Source organism: Eleutherodactylus coqui, chromosome 8 (assembly GCF_035609145.1).
Source record: "Eleutherodactylus coqui strain aEleCoq1 chromosome 8, aEleCoq1.hap1, whole genome shotgun sequence".
In the NCBI taxonomy this organism is placed as follows: Eukaryota; Metazoa; Chordata; class Amphibia; order Anura; family Eleutherodactylidae; genus Eleutherodactylus; species Eleutherodactylus coqui.
In genome coordinates, this window is record NC_089844.1 from 124,331,515 (window position 1) to 124,352,771 (window position 21,257).

Here is a 21,257-nt window from a genome sequence, read left to right on the forward strand (position 1 = left end):
GGTCACAAGTTGCCAGAGTCAGAGCTGCCTTCACAACAGTTCTGCACTCTGGCTAATAGGAGTGCGAGTCCCAAACAGGAGCCCCCCTCTCTGGCACTAGGACTGTGGGACAAGGGAGCAAACAACCCTGTAAACGTCAGTAGAATGGGAGGTAAAGAGCAAGACCCCTTTGCACACGGAGGGTTAGAAGTTCCGTCAGTGTATATCAGTACGTAATACCTGCTCTTCACCCTAGGAAGAGGAATAAGGCCAGAATTGCAGTGAGACAGTGGTGCCACCTGCTGGCAATGGTACATGTCTGAATGATTTCCTCATAGTTAATTACAGTGAAAAAACAAAGTTTTTAACAATGGTAAACACATTCTTTATTTACACTCTGGAAAACGTGTTTCTTTGATTCCTACATGACTGTTTGTTTCAGGCGCTTACAGCAGCCTCTGCAGACTGCCAAATAGCTGAATGTTTAGTTTTTTGCTTCCATTTTTTTCCTGTGGGAGGTCAGCTGAGGCACTGGTGAGCATGCAGCCAGCTATCTCTTCCATATAGCTCGAATTAGAACACTGAAAAGGGAGGCGTGATTAAAATAAAATAAAAAAACATTAAGCAGCTTTATTTTGTAAACCTGTTAAACAACAGGACATTTCGCCAAACACAAAATTGTACAATTTGGCATTTTTTGTGACTTAAAACGTGCAGGTTTCCATTATTCTGGATAGGAAAATGTAGAAACAGGGCCGTAGAGTCTGAATTGGTAGACGTGTACCGAATCCAACTTCAAATAACATAATAGTAATATATATTAACCCCGACGTTACCATATTCTACATTAACGTTATTTACAATTATTAGGCACGAGTCATTTTATGAAGGAGTCAGAGTTGAAGTAAAATAGAGGAGTTGGACGTTGGCTTTACTTCTCAACCGTACTTGTAAAGGCCACAGAAAGGGCACTTTGGATGTTTACAGCATAAAAACAGTTGTTTGTTTTTTTTAAAGAAAATATATTTTGACAATGTCAAATAAATACACATAAAAAAAAAAACGAATATTTTTGACGCATGAAATATACCACATTGGGTAAAAGGTGGTAATTACGTTGATCCACTATCTTGATTTATCTGGATGTGTTGAAGGAGTTGATCACAATAGACTGGGGTCCTGTGTTTATGCTTCACGGCTTCAATTTCTTGCACTAACACGGATGGGTATGCGACACTTGCTTCCTTTAGAACGTCTGCAAGGCAGAAACCACAGATGGTGAAGAGCCGACCATGATCATCATAATCCATTAACGAGCCGGACTAATTTATAACTAGTGACATGAAAATAGATTTCCTCCACCTAGTCTTAAACAGATTTTTCGGGACTTCCACTACTGATGGCCTATGCTGAGGATGAGTCATCAATAGTGATCGACAGGGAGTCTGCTGCTCAGCTGTATTGCCAGATCCACTGTCATTGTGGACAGAGCCAGAAGCAGACAGCTCTGTCAGAAGTGCAATGGCCCAAGCTGGTATTGCAGGCACAGCTCCAACTGAAATGAATGCATTACCAAGCTGGTCTGTTGCAGTATGGACAGAGCAATTGTTTCTGTCTTGGTCTGCAGTGACAGCTGACCTGGTATCAGTTGATCGGTAGACCCCCACTGATCATCTGTTACTGACCTTTCTTGTGGGTAGATCATTACTAGTATAGTCACCAGAAACCTCTTATCACATTCCTCTTTGAAGGCTATGGACACATTTGGGACTTTTATTTCTTACTTAAATGCATGTATTTTTGGCTAAAAAACATTTTTAACAAAATCACAGAAAAAGGACATCTCAATGCAGAAATCACTGCCAGCGTCCACATACTTACTAATATACGTATACAAAATGTACGGGCAGGTATAGAACCACATTCATATCAGTATATATCACCTGTGCAATGCTCCTCCATATAGTGGTTTGCCTCTCTGCATGCTGAGGGATGTGGTTCTACACCCGCCCTTGCATTTTGTTTCAGTATATTATTAGGTACGGCTGCTGGTAGCGATTTTTGAAAAGCATTTCTGCAGTAGGGTTTTTTTTCCATATTTTGCACAGTTTGGCTTCTGCAGTTTCTATGTATCACAATACACCGTAAGCTGCAGAATACCATTCACAGTGAAATCCATAGTGAATTCTTCTGAAGTCTCTGTCTCCTGCCTTTGTTTCTCCTCTCCTGATAAAACGTTTAAGCCACTTTATGGCCAAATCAAAATCACACTTTGGAAACAGATGCAGGAGCCATCACCATCAGAATTGGTATAAATCTGCCAGAGGCATTAACTAAAATAATGTGGTTTAGGCTGCAGCTTTTATATAAAAGGTACCTATAGTCAAATAGAACATAAACTAAGTAAAAGCATCTATTAGATGCTCCATACGAGACAGCTCCGTTAGAGCCATTGCACCCACTGGTGCTTAAACCCCCGTTCTACTTTCTATTCTTCACGATGGATATGATAAACTACATGAGGATCTGTGTCTGCTCCATTGTAGCTGATGAAAGACTGGCGGCGCAGCCCTGGCCTCGGGAGACTTTTTCTGTCCCCAGAAGTTTATGATTTGGATAACTTTTAATATGTCCTATAAATGGATCCAAGAAAGCACCTCAATATATCACGAAGACAAGTTTACTATCATTAATCGCTTTAATTTTGGTAAGTTGCTGCCACCTAGAGACACTTATCTGTTACTACATGCAATTTTATTTTGGGCCAAGGCTGCACAAGATGGTACATAATATCACTGCATGGAAAATCATGTCCAACTACAGCCCGAAGCCCACTATGTTGGACTCATCCAGTGACAGGTGAAGAACAACTCAGCAATGCTTAAACGCCAAAGATTTGAAGACAGGATGATAGCGGGGTAATCCGCTCTTCTGGCAACCTCATGTACTGCCGATGGAGCCACAGAAAACTGCTGGAAGAGCTGCGGGCATCATGTAACCCACCTCTCATTGCATTCCTCATTTGGCATGTAGCAGGTTAAGGCATACAGTCATACTGCTATGTGCCAAGTCATAGTTGCTATGATCAATTGAGTGTGCCTGACAAAGTGCCAAGATAATAGGTCTATTTTTTCCCCTTTAGGCACCCCATCAAATTATGCCACCGTGATTTATGGATGTAAATAGAGTCAGAAAAGGTCCATACATCATTCTGTGGCAGCCCAGGCAAGCGGCAATCTGTACAACAGATTAACATGAGCCTGTCATCCGTCATAAATCTCACCGGTGTCTTTCAGACATCAAATGTCGATGCTTAAAGACGGAAAGTCAACGATCTAAAGAACCTGCAAAACACGAGGACTGCAAAGTAAGAGAGAGACAAGACGCTTCCAGAAAGGTTATACACGATGCAAAGAGAGCAAAACTGCAAGGAAACTTTTTAGCTGCAAGGTTGGCGTTTCCTGCTGCCCCCTCCCTGTCAAGGGATAGGACTCAAAAAACACTTTTTAACCGAATGCAAAAGTTATCTGCATCATTTTCCTCCAAGCAAATCAATGGTTACGTCTAATCCAGGGCCTGGAGAACTGATGAATGACCTGGCAATATAAAGATCACCATAGACAAGAATCGTGAAACTTTGGGTGGCTTTACATGGTATGCTTAGCAGGTGCTTAAGCCCCCGACAATCATCCCAACGACCATCCACAGGACCAATGGTCATTCAGTGAAAGGAGGCGGAGCGCGCTGGAGATCTCTTCCAGCCACTCGCCTCCATTCACTGTGAACAGGCAGCCATTCAGCATGGAGTGACGGCCTGTTCATACTGAGAAAGCGTTGCGCACTTGTTGGGTCATTTTCAGTGAGCTCAAATGAAACAACTAGCGACTACTGCGCAATTTCTCATTCCGTACCCTGTTGGTTCCTTTGTTTATACAGGACAATTACTCAAAATCGCTTGTTTGTTTGAGCGATTTTTCCGCAAATAATTGGCCCGTGTAAAGCCACCCTTAATTTCTAAACCTGGCCACACACCAGAAGTCGGAAAAGTTTTAGAACACCTCAATATTTACAGTCATTTTTTTTTTACATTAACACAGTTCAGGTCCACCAAATAACGTGGAATGGTTAAAAGGTTCAAAAGTAAGTCAAAAACCTACGACGATTATGAAATTCTTACCTAAAATACAATGGTCTGAACTTATGATTTTAACCAAAGGGTTCTTTTGCTAGATCCAGAGTTGACAACTTGCACAGGGTTACTGGCACACTGGACAAAAAAAAAGGCTACCACAGCATTTTGATACACCCTCTGGTGTACGCCTAGTTAGTCAGGGGTTCATATCACACCAAGACAAGACAGGCAATGATCCAAAAACATACTTCTAGGGCATGTTAGAACTACTTGGAAAGATAAAAAGAAGCTGGTAGGCTTCAAAGAATCGAATAGCCTGCTCAATTTCATTGAGCTTGTTTGGGATGAATCGGACAGAAGGGTTAAAGCAAAGAAAACTACAAGTGCACTACAATGTTGGGAAGAAATTTCCGAACAATATCTGAATGCAATTGTAGAAAGAAAGCCTTGATTGCGTACAGCTGTTCTATCAGCGAGAGGTGGCTGCTTGGAAGAGTCAAAAATGTAGATTTAACTTAGTGAAACAAAGTCAATGCTTTGTTTTTATTCATCGTAACCCATTTCTTCTAGGCTTTCATCTGAAAGTACATTTGAGACATTATACTGTAAATATCAATAAAAGCTGGAAAAATTGAGGCGTTCTACAACTTTTGACCAGTAGTATACACATTAAATAGCTATTGGCCAACAGGTATTCTTTCTGACATACTCCCCCATGTGTTCTCAATAGACAAAGGGCGATTAGAGTACTTTTAACCAGGTGCATAAGGGACAGCAGTCCCATTGAGATCACTCCTGTCCTTCCTTCACTGAATGGAGATGGTGTGCTGCAGAATGATCTCTTCTGGCCGCCCCACCAGTTTCCATGCAGAGTAAACAGGCAGTTGTTGGTAGATGAACGGTTGCCTGTTTAGATGGGCCGATAGGTGCTTGGTTTTAAGCAGAGTTAAAAACCAGGCGATTTCAACAAGTGATTGATTCTCATTCACTAGCCCCATTGCGTTCCATCACTAGCCCTGTTGCGGTCCGTGGGTACACAAGAAGAAAGATCCCTTTTTTCAGCAATTACTTGGACGACTATCGGCCCATGTAAAAATGCTCTAAGCTGCTGCCACACTTCTCTAGTTGTGACGACTTACTTTCCTTGAGAACATTGGATCAGGCATGCTGAAATCGAACATCATGAGCTTTCTTTTCTCTAGTTGGTTGCACTGAAACTGGTGCCCAGGTGTAGCCTGAAAGATCCTCACGCTTTGCATAGCCCCTTTAAATTGCTGCTGTTCTATTATGTGGCACCTCTCCACACCCTCTATAGCTATGCCACTGTTTCGGAGTCTAATCTATGCAATATTAGATTGTGAGGGGCCATTTCTTAGCACCCCTATGATGAGCTGAATGAGGGGGTCATGGTGCTTGTATGAGCGCTGCAGCCTGTTCAATTTTTCCATCAGCTTTTCAGGGATTGGCACTCACCGATGTTATGTTGATGTCGTATTCTAAGGACAGGCCACTACATTTTAAAAGGCTGGATAACCTCTAAAATGTAACACAACAGATCTCAGAAGATTAAACAATAGGCTCACCTAGTACCGTAGCTTGGAGTGCACTATCAGTGTCATCAAGATGTACAAGGAGACAGCGGTAGAGGAATTCCAAATGGCCCCGATATGTTGTCCTCTCATATTGCTCATCAATGAATTTAAACCAAAGACTCAGCGTTTTAACAGCTGTGATCCGTACTTCATCTGATGCATCATCAAGACGCTTTACAAGTTCTGTAAAGAACACACATTTATAGTCAAACATAAGACTGCAAAGGCATTTGAAAATTACTCTAATTATCAAAAAGAAAAATCCTCCCCTAGAAGGAGTTGTCGGAATCAAATGGAACTTTCTGTGTGTGATTGTAACGTTGATATAAGTGATTACAATATCAGAGCAAAAGGGTTATTTATTGCAGAAAACTGACCACTTAAAGGGAGGCTTTAGTACCCTGTTGTACCGCCTCTAGCTTAGATACAAGATGTGATACGGGTGGACATGGAGGCTTTAGTACCCTGTTGGCCCACCTCTAGCTTGGATACAAGATGAGATACAGGCGGGCATGGAGGCTCTAGTACCCTGTTGTACTACCTCTAGCTTGGATACAAGATGTGATACGGGCATGGAGGCTCTAGTACCCCGTTTGGTTGCCTCCAGCTTGGATGCAAGATGTGATACGGGCGGGCATGGAGGCTCTATTACCCAGTTTGGTCGCCTCTACCTTGGATGTAAGCTGTGATACGGGCAGACATGGAGGCTCTAGTACCCTGTTGAGTCGTCTCTAGCTTGGATACAAGAAGTGATACAGATGAGGATGGAGGCTCTAGTACCCTGTTGAACCATCCCTAGCTTGGATACAAGATGTGATATGAGCAGGAATGGAGGCTCTAGTGCAGAATGGTGTGCATTTGACTAATCAGCAATCAGAATCTACTGGAGACAGGGTCTAATAGGCTGGCAGAACTGGCAGATCCAGAGGCCTTATTGAGGTCTCCAGCTGCCATGCGAATCCATAAGCACCTTGCGATCACATTGCGGAGTGATGAAGGGGGACAGGAGGAGCGCAAATGGGACTTTGCTCTTCCCTGCATTGGAATTCTGGGCACACCTTAGATTAGAATAAAAACACAGCGGCCTAGTTTAAGGTCCATTATTCACTGCCATGAAAACCCATATGTCTGGTCACTAAGGGGTTAAGTCATATTGGGCATATTCGTAGCGGACTATTGTGTAAATAAATGGAAAGATCTTAAATAGTGTAATAGATTATGTTCATCTAGGAATATAATTTTATGTACAGAATTAATCTAATTGAGGAGTCAAGTGACTCTATAGATACATTGCATTATTTACTGTTGTGGCTTGTTGGTCGTGACAGCGTCATGGCATGGTGGCCGCGACTCAGGGTCAGACCTGTTGTTATGCAGATAAAATTAAATTCTTGCATTCAGTGTGAATGTCACCCTGTGCCCGTGCTGAGCATGGGGCTTTTGTGCAGAGTCCACTGAATACACAAAGAAGTGCGAGCGGTCTTTAAGTGAACACTAGCTAAAGTTATCTCGCTGCCTAAAGCCAGCCAAAAACCGTATTAGCGAGTGTTCTTTTGATGACCAGTTCAGTTGAGGATGATTCACACATATTTATGCGTGTTTGGGAACCAATGAGCAGTAAATGGCAAAGTGAAATGTTCCAATAGGGCAGGAGCCAATCATCGTTCCGTAAGAAAAGCAGGCAGAACAAGCGCCCACCTCCTTACAAAGTTACTGGCTAGTCGCAGGAAGAGGATTACCTGTTTACACCAGACGATAATTACCGGTAATTGGCCAGTGACTATTTTAGGGGACCTGAAACTTAGTGACCAGTGAATGAATTCTCGCTCATCACCTGGTTGATGGCAGTGTTTACAAAGAACTGTCACATTCACTCTATTGAGCGACTATTTGGACAATAGTTGTTTTGTGTATCGCCACCCTAAACCAGCCGCTGTTAGAAAAAAAAAAACTAACTGATCCACTGCATGGCAGAGGAGGGCAAAGACAGTAGGGGGCCCCAAGCACAAGTGCAGTATGTGGGCCACTTGCTCTTTATCTGCTGACTGTCTTAAGGGCAGTTACTGATACAATAGGGACTATGAGGTTGGTCCTTTACATAGGGTAGGAAGTCTATCTATCTTAGTAGCTGTAAATCTTCTTTAGGTTCTATGTGCAAATATGGTCCACCTCTAACCATAGCAGCTCAGATCCTATATCTATGGGCAAGGTTTTGTTTGTCATGGAGCTTGTTGACTCTCCCCGTGTCAAATGCAGCTTCAGAGTAAAATACAGGCTGCAACTTACAACAGTACAATATAAGCAATGCTGCATACCCTAATCAGCTGCTTTACAAAATCCTTTAGTATGGTCTATTGTGGAGCCATGTGAAAGGTACTGCAGCATTGGTAACCAGCTGTATGTGGAATAAAGGGATATTCTTTTAAGAATTACATTTTGAGGAGTTCAACGCACTGTAACATATGTAATGTTAGCACTAATACAGCAGATAGCATTTTATATTGTGGCCGGGCCTTAGCCATGTGCAACCCATGCATTCGCACAGAGCACTGGTCACCAAGCGGATGTATGCTGGGGTCAATCCCCCTCTTTAGGTCCGCCTGGCCAGATGATCTTCCTCCAGCGTTTTGTATAGCTACATGAATTATCTTCCACCCGCATAGGTCTCCTCCCTTCTGATGTTCTGAGGTGCCTCTGCCAGCCCATCAGCAAAAGAGTTGCTTCACTTTGCTACTGCATTTATGTAATGAGCTTGGTTCTGCTACTGTATTTATTCTCCGAGCGGTTTTGGTGTAGATATGCTTCTATCTTGCTGCTTTCTGCACAAGTATGGTAGAAGCACACTGCATATCAGTGCACTATATATTGTTTTTTGTTATGGTGAAGCGGGCATAAAAAAAACAAATTCTGCACAGCTCACCATCTAACCTAAGGCTGGCACTGCTTGACATTGTAACGGCTGGTGAGAACGCACAGCTGCCTCTTTACACAAGACAAGACACAGATAACCATGTACCAGGGTAAATCTTGTTCAATTTATCTGGATCCAAGTGCGGTCCGCAGATTCCCAGGAGAGTCTTGATAATACGACATGACACAAGCCGGCTCGTCTTTGAATCTTCTTCCAGAGTCGTGAGAATCTGGGGCATCAGAACATCATGTACCTGGAGAATCTGCAAATTATAGGAAGGAGGGGGTGTCAGGCACAGACTGGCAGTAAAACAAATGGGCTTTGTGCTTCGCATTAATGTTGTAACTATGAAACTGCCAGCGAGAGACACCGGCTTTACAGAAAGTAACGCAGCAGCAACTACAGTATAAGAGCAACCTCATTATAAAAGGGGTTTTCTGGGCAAATACTATTGATGATTTGTCCTCATCAATAGTTGATCAGCTGGGTTCCATCACTCTGGATCTCAGTCAATCAGCTGGTTGGGTGCCCACTATCAGCGCCACAACACTAAGGGGGTACAGAGCAGAAACAGCAACAACCCGTGTAGTGACCGGCACTGGTAATTGCAGATACAGCCCTCATTAAAATAAGAAAAATAAAAAGTTTTTATACAGGCATTTCATTGGATGGCCTATGGGGAAGGCTTCCTATCCCTCATCTTGATCTTGACCTTTTTTGGGATGTTTTTAATTGTCTGCTCTTGGTTATTAAAAGGCTTTGCCACAGCAATGTTTTTTTAAATCTCCCCTGTAGTATCCTGGCCAGCAAGAGGAATCAGCACAGAGCAATTTTCTCACCACTATTTCACTTACAAAACTTTCTTTTGCCAAGCAAATAGCTCCTGCAGCTTTGTTATGGTCCTTGAAGAGCAGAAGTGTAACTTCCAGGACCTTCCCATTACCCATCAGCAGTAACGCTGGCATGGAAGCCTTTTAATAGGCACATACAACCTGGGAAGAATTGCGCACGTATGGCAACAGATAGGGATCCATAGAGCGCATGCACGAATGCCATTCCGGACTACGCAAGAAGGTGGATAATGACGCAATCGCAGCTTTTGTATATCTGGTAAAGCAATGAATACGATGTCACTATTAACATAGCATACATTGCCCTGGCCAGAAGTACTATGCCCTGCAACTACACTTTGTCAGCAGAGCCAGCGAAAATAGCCTGAAGGCGAATCACGTGACGACCTGTTGGATCTCTGCAGATTGCAAGAACTGGTAGCAGGATGCATTGATTAAATGGTTGCAGTGCTACAAGTACATTGGGTTAATGTGCCTTAGAGTGAGACAACCCCTTTAATAAAGATTATGGAATTAATGGAGGGGGAGGGCTTTCCTTTTCAATGCCCAGCTTTACATTTTTGAGATAGTAAGATGTACTTTACCTCTTCATGTGAAAGAACGTCAGTCTGAAGCAGAACCCAGAGGCAGGACACTGCTATAGTGCGGATTGCTCCTGCCGTCCTTCCAGCATGCCACTTCAGGTTAGGAACCAGTATGTCCCGAATGAGAGTCTCAGAGTGAAGATGGAACTGCCTGGGAGTGAAAATACATGTTTAGTACTGCAGGAAAAGGTGCCGTAGAATTAAAGACTACAATAAATGAAAGAAAAGCCAGAGACGTAAAGAAATCAGGAAACCGTAAATCCACAAGAGGAGCTAAAAGATTCCATACAAGAACAGCCATTATTGTGTCCACAGGGGCCAGGCTTTCAACAATCCCAAAGCAATGTACCAATCTACTTTGATCAATGACTCCCCTCCTCCTTTCCCTATTGCTGTGTGTGTAAACAGAATTTAGTTGACTAAAATCACGGATTTCATTGGGCCAGACGGCTCTCTAAAGCGTATGGTTGCCCGATTCTTTTGTTCTCTCTGGGAGATAAGCAGTCACCAGAGCTGTCTAGTTGTGACTTACCTCCCTAATCAAATGAACGCTTGTCCAAACCAGGCATTTATGTGTTTGGAGGAATCTGGGTAACAGCTGTTGAAGGTGTATGGGAACCTTTAAAAGGGTTTTTGCCACTTTTTTTTACCATTGATGACCTATCCTCAGGATAGATCATTATTAGCAAATAGGTGGGGATCCACTGCTTGGGTTTCCCGCTGATCAGCGGATTGTGTGGACCATTGTCAGTACAGAGGGGCTAGACGTCTACATCAGTTGTCAGGGCTAGAAGCATAATAGACCGCTTCACTCCTATTGAAATCAATGAAAGTGAAGCAGTCTATTACAATTCCTGTCCTGACCATCGCTGCGGACATCTGGCCCTGATGCACTGACAGCGGGGCCGGACAATCAGCTGATCGTCGGGTGTCCTGAGTGACGGATCTCTGCCAATCTGCTACTGATGACCAACACTGAGGATAGGTAAACTATAATAAAAAGTGGCAAAACTCCTGTAATCTCAAAGTAGGCAGTCCTTTACATCCCTTCAGTTTTGGCATTCTTCAGTTAATGTAAGCAGGTTATTCTACTGAAGTGTCCAGTAGGGGGCACTTCAACACAAATAACTGCTGTAAAAAAAATTGATTAAAGATTGCTTTCAAATGCTGAAATATCCATCAAATAAGTGGATTGTTACATTGTACATTACAAAATAGCTCATATTACAGGCCTTATTTTGTCATAGCCATGTGATTCAATTAGGACATATTAAAGGGCAGCTGCTGCCGCACGATCTGGTGGAATACAGGCACAAGTATAGGATTTCAGGGTATGTCTTGAATGTATGGACACTACTGTTGTGCAGGTGCCATGTTCACTATAGACCTACAATGTACTGCAACGCCATCTACACTTGCTGGTACTGCGCTGTGGCTCCAAGTACATAATCCCAAATCAGAAAAGGAGCTGTATGCGACCAGCCATTGCTAATTGTACACAATATTTAAAGAGAACCTGTCATCACCTCTGAGCCCCATAATCTGTGTTTCATACTTCCCAGGTACCCCTGCAAAGTCAGCACACACAGGCAGTGCCACTCTTCAGCTGGATCTATGGGAGAGCATGCACACAGAGCCATCTGAGAAGAGTCATCCTGTGCGCGCCAACTTCATAGGGACACTCCGCAGGGGGGCACCCGGTGAGCAAGAAATACAGCGCCCCCCCCATTCCCTCACCTTTTAGCATCATAATTAAGTTTATGGGGCCTAAAGGTGATGACAGTTTCCTTTTAAGGAGCTGTATATTGTTGTATTGCACCGCCGCGATCCCCCTAGTCAGCACAGCTGCCCTTATGGTTATCTTAGTAAAGGCAATGCGTGCCGCCTCTCACAGGAGGGGGTCTTTCCCAAGAAATGGTGCCCAGCTGCTTTTATAGTTTTGCTTTATTTGGGATAGGTATTCTATATATTCAGGGATACTGAACATTTAAAATAATCAGAAAGGGTTTAATATTCAAGGATGCTCAGAGCTCCCGCTATACAAATTCTAGAACTAGAGTTTAACCCCTTAGGCCACTCTCGCACATGCGCTTTATTGCCGCAGTGTTTTGAACGCAGCGGTATAACGCTTCCATTTATTTCAATGGGGCCTCGGGGACATGCACTCAAATGTGGCAAAATTTTCAAGCTCTGTCTGCTGTATTTTAATGCGTATTTGAGCTTTGTACCGCACCTCTTCACCCATCACAAATGATAGGGTGCATTGAAAAACGCTTTTCGACGCAGTAAGCTGGGCCTGAAAACAGCGGTAAAAACGTGGCAAAATGCAGTGGTCATAATCGCGATGTTTTGACGATGCTATGCTGAGAGTGGACGAACCCCTCTCCCTCCCATTTTTGTTTTTCCTCCCCCATTTAAAAAAAAAAAAAATCCATAACTCTTATTTATGTATGGACGCCGCTGTCTGACGGCTTGTTTTTTGTGGGACGAGTTGTATTTTTCAATGGTACTATTTATTGTACCGTATAATGAACTGAAAAACTTTTGAAAAATTCTAAGTGGAGTGAAATGAAAAAAAAATAAAAATGTAGCCATCTGATAATCATTTTATGTCTTTTTGGGTCAGTTTCATTACCAGAATACCAAATTTATAGTTTTGCTGCACTATTTATATTTTTGTCCAAAGATATTTAATATTTATATTATTTTCTGCCGCCATAACTTTATTTTCCCCATCTACATAGTTGTGCGATGGCCAATTTTTTTTTTTTTTTTTTTTGTGGGACGTCCTGTAGTTTCTATTGGTTCAATTTTGGAGTACATAAGACTTTTTGACCGCTTTTTATTACATTTTTACTTTGATAGATCGGACTTTTACAGACGCAGAAATACTAAATAGGTTTTCTGTTTTATTAGATTCTTTTATTAAAAATATGGCAAAAGGGTATTTTGGTTTTTAAACATATTACCTTTTATTTTTTTAAATAAATTATACTAATTTTTACATAGTTTTTTTTAGTCCAGAGGGGACAAGAACTTGCGATTGTTTGATCAGTCCTGCAGAATGATGTAATGCCATAACATTACATCATACCGCAATCTGACAGACAATCTATCAAACAACACCACAGGCAGGACTTGATAGGCAATCTACAATAGCAGCCCTGGGGGCTTTCAAAGGTCCCCAGGCTACCATGGCAACTGCACGGCACCCTGTGATCTTATCGCGCTGGGCATTTCGGGGCCCCTATTTGGGGTATTTAAATGCTGCTGTCAGAATTGACGCAACATTTAAAGGGTTAACTGCTCTGATTTGTGGTGCTGCTTATTGGAGCTGTTGCAGGAGAGTGCCGGCTGTAAGAAACAACTGGCACCCACATTAAATGGAGCGGAATCGACCCCCTTCATATGTATCCCGAACCTCCAGAATGTAAATGTATGTCCTGTAATGTTAAGGGGTTAAAGAGCCTTGCACGGAGGATGGCATTCAGCTGAAATGGACATCTGCGAGGAGAATTATGAGCTGTCTGACAGTAAAGTTTGTTTCAGCAAATCAACATCATCAGGACTGTCCTCGGCAATGCTGATTGGCTGATGATCCTCCTACTAAACATTCTTTTCAGCTAAAGATACGATCCGTTCCCTTTAAGTCTTAGGCGCTCATATACTGTGCTAGAGGTCTTAGGTTTGCAAGACAACTGTGTTGGACCCTCCTCTTCCACAGAGTTGAAGTGGTGAGCTTGTGCATTGTTTTTCTTTAGTAAGTTAATTAAGCAACATTTCTGTGTAGGACTAGTCAGAACAATACGCCTTTCAAGCATTCCTGTCTGAAACCTTGTATAAGAAGAGCCCAAAATTGTATGAATGAGTGCTTATTGTTTCACATGGTGAGAAGGATTGGGAATCTCAACACACCCTTTGGAGTTGACGGTTTCGCCGGCTTTCAGCAGGAGTTTGGACAACATAGTGAACAGTTTCAGTCGCATCTGCGGCTCTTTGTCTTGCTGAAGGCAGGTCTTCAAAACTGGCATCAAGAGACTGAGATGATCTCCAATCACGGGACCTGAGATAAAGACCAAGTAAAGCAAACATTATACATGGGCAACACTCACAGAACATGACAAGATGGTGGTCTTCTCACCATTGGGCAGTCTGGGTTCCCAGCGCTTTTAATATACAGCCCATTCTGCACCCACAGAAACAGCACGTCCTATATAAAAAATGTAACCTCGTCATTGAGATATTACAGTATATAATCCAAATTAAGACCCAGGAAGCACTGAGGCCCCTTCACTGTTTCACTGTAGGACCGCTGTATTTAAAGGGGTAAAGCAAGTTATCCCCTATCCATAAGCTAGGGAATAACTTTCTGATTGGCGAGGGTATGACTGCTGAGACCTGCACTACTCTGTTCATTCCTGAATGAAATGGGCCTATAGCTCCATTCATCCCTTGGTGCACCAGACCTCCATTTTCAGGATTGATGGGTGTCCCAGTGGTCAGGTTCCCATGATCAGCAAGTTATCCGGTTGATACAGGATAAATTACTTTCATGAGACAACCCTTTTACAGGCTACTCCAGTGAAAACACATTTTACCACTCCTGCCCCCCTCACCTGATTGCCTGTATAACTCTGGAAGTCTCTCTTCTGTGTAATGCAGTCACTTCCATGCAGAGCAGCCTCCTGTCTGATGCTTATCACCTTGATGTTGACATGTCTCCCTGCTTTTTCTTTCACTATTCTGAGCTAGAAAGCCTATGGTGCATCAACACAACATCTGATGAGCTACAGCTAGTACCATCTCTGCCTGCTGGGAGGACACTGTAATTATCATTACCTTCTATCTTCACCTAAATAAGCTACAAACCACAAATATAAAAAGTCAGAAGGCTGAACTATCATCTCCTTCATTACATGTATGTAACAGAAGCCTCGAATTAGATCAGCAGTAACTGTGATAGGAGTTTGTGTCACCTGTAAAGAGCTTGTGTGATGGGGTCCATTACACATGAATTGTGAATGAAAGAAAACATTCACTGGAGGGACTCTTTATGAGAATGGGGCTGGTTGCAGTTCTCTGCTCAACGGGTGACTAGGAGTGCTGCTGTCACGGGAAAAGGGGGATGCAGCACTAAACCAGTCCTCAGGAGGAGATCAGACCCCCACCGATCATCAAATGATGGCATATCATAGCAACCGTGTTAGCAGTCTCTTGTTATCAATCCATTAGAAGTCCCTATTGTTAGCTAGGCATAAGGAATGAAGAGTCTCACACAAAGTCACCACATTCAAATGATATACCCTCTAACAACAAGGAGTTCAACTGGTTGGAGGAGCCAGTGATTCTGATGTTTGAAGAAAAGACTTTCTCATCCTTAATTAAAACTTGACCTTGAGACATAATCTAAGCAGTTATTGCTTCAGCAAATCCAAAATATGCATCTTCAAAGGAAAGCGAAAACTAAAAATCCACGCCAAAATGTAAAGACAAAGCGAGGCATGAAGACTCGGGGCAGGAATGCCAGGGAAGAAACTTTATTGTCATGAAACAAAGAACAAGGAGTTGGGCGAAATACACGTTAATTAGTGAAATTAATCTTTGTCTTTTGCCCTAGGGGGTAACAATTACCACATAGCATGGCAGGGAGAGCGGTATCTGCCCCTGGGCCAAACGGTCCAAGCATTCCCAAGACACCACAAAGAGGGACACAAAGAGAATACTGTGTTCTACTGTAAATTACTGCAGGGAGGCCAGAAATTAGGAGGTTAAAATATTTCAAGGGCGAAGCAGATCTAGTTCTGGTACAATGTATGCAGAATCTACATGTATCCGGAACTGATGGGGGGCTTACAAGTATCTCCTACAGTTACCTGCCATGCTGGGAGGATTATCTGCCTCTATACGCTGTTGATATATATATATATACACACCTACAGGTTACAATTCAGCAGCATGAGTAAATGACATTTAGTCCGTTCCAAACAGCCATATAGGTCCTAACTGCCCACAGCCCATGCAGAGAAGACATATAGAGGTGTCCACAGGGCTGTATCTGCAGTGGGCTCAGGAGCAGAGAACGCTCCACACATGGTAGGTACTGGCTGCTATGATCAAGGAGAACTTAGATTGCAACGGTTAACCCTTTAACTGCCCATGTCAATTCTGACAATGGCATTTAAAAGTCTTGATCAAGTGAGATTTAAATGTCCCAAACGGCCACGCAGGGGTGCCCATCCAGGTGTCACAGCGGCCTGGGCCTTCTGAAGGCCCCCAGATCTTCCAACATTCTTTGCCTGTGGGACATCTTTAACACCTTAATGACCAATTGTGGTAAGTATACGGCACTTGATCCTGGGCTTTAGGGCTTCTTCAGACGTCCGTATATTGGCCGGGTTTTCACGCACGGCCAATATAAAGCGTCCCTCTCTGCAGGGGGAGAATGCTGAAAAGGCCGGGAGCAGTGCACTGAGCTCCCGCCCCTCGCCACTATTTGCAATGGGAGGGGGCGGGACGGAGTCTAGTTCCAGAACTTAGCTCCGCCCCTCCCCCACTCCCAAAACCCAATCAATATACTGACGTCTGAATAAGCCCTTAATCCCGGCGGACAGCAAAAATATGGTGTGGGAATAAAGCCTCTGCTGCTGCAATCAAGCAGGAGCAAATCGGGTCTTCGGCTGTCAGACACAGCTGAGGACCTGAATGAGAAGGTAGAACCATTTTTTTTAACCACAATGAACGCTATGGACTAAAGAGTGAAAGTGGAAGTATTACTTCCACTATGCGTCCAAGCGATCACGTGATTATGGGGTGTCCCCTGTCACAGCAGAGCTGCAGGGTCCTAATGGATGCTGCTCCTATGGGAGCCCCAGCTACAGTGGAAAAGTATGAAATTAGAAAAAGAGAAAGACAATGTCATGAACATAGTTTAAAACGAAGTAAAAAAATAATTACAGAATAAAATAAAAATATATACATGAAAAAAGAAAATGACCTACTGTCGATGCCAACCAAGCCAAACAAATTACATATCAAAATGCCCAAAAGAAAACGAGGAACCCATTCCAGTACTTAGGTAAAATCCCTAAAAAGTGTCTGGTCCTTATGGGGTTAAAGCGAAGCATGTTAAAAAACACTATATTATTGCAATGTACTTTATGAGCGATCATATGATTGCAAGTTCAAGTCCCCCATGGGGACACAAAAAAAATAAATAAAAAAATAAAATTAAGACTTAGTTATTAAAATATTAAGAGTTTAAGCTCCTCCCCCTTTTCAAGTTGCTGCATCAAAGAAAAAAATATTCTAAAAGTAAAAATTGGTATTGCTCTGTCTGTAAAGGTCTAATCCAGTGGTTCCCAAACTTTTTCAGCCATGGAGCCCTTTTTGAAGTAAACTTTTCTCCTGTAGCCCCAAAGCGAGAGAGGGTGTGGTCAAGGGAGGGGTTGGGGTGTGGCTCATCACAACATATGTTTACCATAGCCATTTAGGGAAACCTGAAAGCTTACTGCTAGGCTTCCGTACAAACAATAGCTGAAAGGCACTTTTTGTATACTCCATGGTTATAGGCCATCTCTTTGTAGTGTGATCTGCCTTGCATTTGTCACTTACTTCTTGACAACCTAACAAACGTGCAAAATCTTCCCAGAAGTCTTACCAGATTCTAAAACGAGGACTTCATATTGTGCCCGTGCTATGGAATAGCTGGTCCAGTGATCATGACCTTTAGATGCCCACTGCATTAACTCTTGCATGTGCTGCCTGTACAACCCTTGGAGTCCACTCACACCTTGCACCTCTGCTAGAGACAGCATTACACCTCGAACCTGCAGAAAAATATATAACATACACTTATATAGCACACTACTCACAAGAGCTTACAATCTATGAGGAAATAAGGAGGACACAAGGAGGTTCAAGTGTTTGCCCTGTACACACGTACACACACACAGCTCTGCTACATGGTACATCCATTATGATCCCCACACAGCTCTACTACATCCATCTTGATCCCCACACAAGACAAACACAGCTTGACTCCTCCCACAGCAGTGACTTCACCGCAGGTCCTTTAGCTCACCGGATCTCGGTGGTGGTGGCGGTGGCAGGTTGGTGTCTTCTGTCAGAACCGCTGAGTTGTGTCTGAGAGAATAATGGCTTAGTTGTATTCTCATTTTGTTATTTTTGTCCTCCCCTTTTCAAGAGCCCTAACTGTGTTGTTCTTCTGACTGTCAGGCTCTGTATTTTATATATCTTATAGGACCTGCGATGACCTCCCCAGGGGGCAGAGCATGAGAAGAGCCCACATACAATGCTTTATACCAAACTGCAGACTGGCTCCTCCCACAGCAGTGATGTCACTGCAGGTCCTTTAGCCTACCAGATCTCTGTGGTGGGGGTAGGTGGGAGTCTTCTGTCAGGACTGCTGAGTTGTGTCTGAGATAACAGCTTAGTTGTCTTCTTATTTTGTTTTGTCCTTCCCTTTTCAAGAGCCCTAAGTGTAGTGTTCTTCTGTCGGTCAGGATCTGTGTTTTATATATATTGTAGGACCTTCAATGATGTCAACAGGGGGCAGAGTGATGACGTTACCAGGGGTGGCGCATGAGAAGCACTCACATACTAACTGACAAGTGGTTGGTTATGGAAGGTAATGATACACTATCAAAAAAGCCCCTAGCAGAAGTTTTTGTTTTGCGGCAAAACTCCGCATGCACTTACATCTCAGACAGATATATAACGGATTAGAGTTGAGGCGTGATTAGATGAATGGTCTTGCCACCTAAGGCCCTAAAAGTGGTTCCATCCTTGGCCTATAAAAAGGCTCTCAGAGGCTACACTTGTGTGTAGTGGCCTCTGTTTCCGCTTGTGTAGAGCTTGTTGACCACTAGACGCCTCTACAACACAGGGAAGAAATTTCGCCCTGTTAACAGTTTGAGAGGGGGGCATTATTGGAATGTGAGAAGCTGGATGGTCGTATTGACAAACTGCCCACCAACTGGACTATTCTGACCAAACTGTTAGGAGGTGTTGGGACTAGTAGATGTGTGAGGGCATACAAGGCAACCGGGCTCAGGATGCCCTTGACAGACCACCAGTAGAGAGGATCGTCTGATTCTCCGACAAGCACAAGCAGCTCCAACTGTTTTGTTGTTCCCTTATCCAGAGACAGGTTACCGGCCCGTGTCTGAATGAGCCATTTCCAGGTGCTTAGCTAAAGGACATCTGGTTTCACAGCACCCATTATATGTACTGCCATTGACACCTACCCACCATCGCTTCTGTTTGCAGTTGTGTCATGAATTACAAAACTGGACTGCTACGGGGAACTGACGATGGCTGTCTTAGTGTCTGGAGACCTAGGGGCGAGCGCCTCAATCTTGCCTTTGCTGTGGAGCAGCACACTGCCCCCAATGCTGGGTTGATGGCCTGGGGGTGCCATCACATATGACAGTCGGTCACACCTAGTAGTGGTACAAGGGACAATGACAGCTGCAGCCACATGTGTTCCTCTCCTGGTGGCTTCCAAGAGGTATTTTCCAGCAGGATAATGCTGGGCCGCACACACAAGGGGTCACAGGAATGTCTTCATAACATTGTCACACTTCCATGGCTGCCCGGTCACCAGATTTATCGCTAACAGAACATGTATGGGACCATCTGGGACATTAACTTCAAAAAACTATGAGTTTGCATGATCAAGATCTTACAGCAAATATGGACTGATATGGATACCATATGGAACCTGTATGCCTCCATGCCCACCCATACCACATCTTGTATCCAAGCTAGAGGCAGTACAGCAGGGTACTAGACCCTCCATGCCCACCCATATCACATCTTGTATCCAAGCTAGAGGCAGTACAACAGGGTACTAGACCCTCCATGCCCGGCCGTATCACATCTTGTATCAAAGCTAGAGGCAGTACAATAGGGTACTAGACCCTCCATGCCCGGCCGTATCACATCTTGTATCCAAGCTAGAGGTGATACAACAGGATACTAGAGCCTCCATGCCTGCCTGTATCACATCTTGTATCCAAGCTAGATGCGGTACAACAGGGTACTAGAGCCTCCCTTCAATTGTTAAATTGCCTGCAATATATGATCCTTTGATTATAATAACAAAGCAACTTAATTATCTCAACATGACAAATAACACAGAGAAAGGGCCCATTTACATACAAAAGATGATCACTGAAAAGATGGCTTTTGAGCGATCATTTTGCATAAACTACTAATTGGTACTAATGCCCATTAGTACTAATTAGTAACTTAAGCAATGCATGTGAGCCGCCAGGAGCCATTTTCAGAGAACAGCAGGTGGTCTGTTCTCTAAATACATTCCCTTTGTTCTGCTGCGGGGCTGACAGCTGAGACAATGTAATCAGTGCTCCCCGATCAGAACACAACTTGCGGTCCCTCTTATTAGCTCTTCTGCTAAATGATGGATTTTATGCTGAAATGGAAATAATCACTCGGCAGAAAAGTGAAAGATGGGCACATGTACACGCAATGATTATTGCTCAAAAGATGACTTTTGAGCGAAAATCGTTATGTACAAAAGGGCCTACAGTTTCATTCCATTCAGACAACTCCTAGGGGAGATATTTTTTTCTAACAAGGAGTGCAATTAAGCTGTCCGCCTGCAGGCAAAAATGCTATAGCCTCTAACTAATGTTGTGCTGATGGATCATGGAATTGATGTGAGAGTGAAAGAAAAAATCTCACCATCAAGATGGTGCCTCATAAGCATCAAACAGGATAGGGGATAACTTTATGATTGGTGGGGGGCTGACTGCTGGGACCACCACCACCAATCCCTAGAACAGACATTCTGAAGGTCCCCGCATGAATGGAGCGGAGGTCATGCATGCTCCTACTGAAATGAAAGGAGTGACAGGGCACATGCGCGTCAACTGCTCCATTCATGCATGAGCAATCTTGGCATAACCCCTATAAGGAAGGCCACCTCTGCATATCTACGATGTACGATGTAAATGCAAGGCGACAGCACCCATATAGTGGTTTAGGAGCGGAAATTGGTAAAAATAAGAAACACAACAGTTTATACCGAGGTATACAATGTACACAATCAGATGTACAATGTGCTAAAATGTTATAGAGAGTTTGTAACCAATATTAAGATCCTAATTAAAAAAAAAAAATTAAAAGCCAAAGACTAAGACTCCACCAGAAGGTGATAAATGA

The 21,257-nt window shown here is 43.4% G+C and overlaps 1 protein-coding gene across 1 annotated transcript in view; it reads right to left on the reverse strand.

Moving 5' to 3' along the window:
- Positions 1–578: 578 nt before the first annotated feature.
- DNAAF5 (dynein axonemal assembly factor 5) overlaps positions 579–21,257 on the reverse strand; it is a 47,004-nt gene continuing 26,325 nt past the window's right edge. Inside the window, exons 8-13 of the mRNA XM_066576366.1 lie at positions 17,707–17,875; positions 13,965–14,112; positions 10,050–10,200; positions 8,720–8,876; positions 5,695–5,886; positions 579–1,234 (exon numbers count right to left, since the gene is read on the reverse strand). Coding sequence (XP_066432463.1) covers positions 1,092–1,234; positions 5,695–5,886; positions 8,720–8,876; positions 10,050–10,200; positions 13,965–14,112; positions 17,707–17,875 — 960 coding nt within the window. The 3' untranslated portion in view covers positions 579–1,091. The remainder of the gene's footprint in view (positions 1,235–5,694; positions 5,887–8,719; positions 8,877–10,049; positions 10,201–13,964; positions 14,113–17,706; positions 17,876–21,257) is intronic.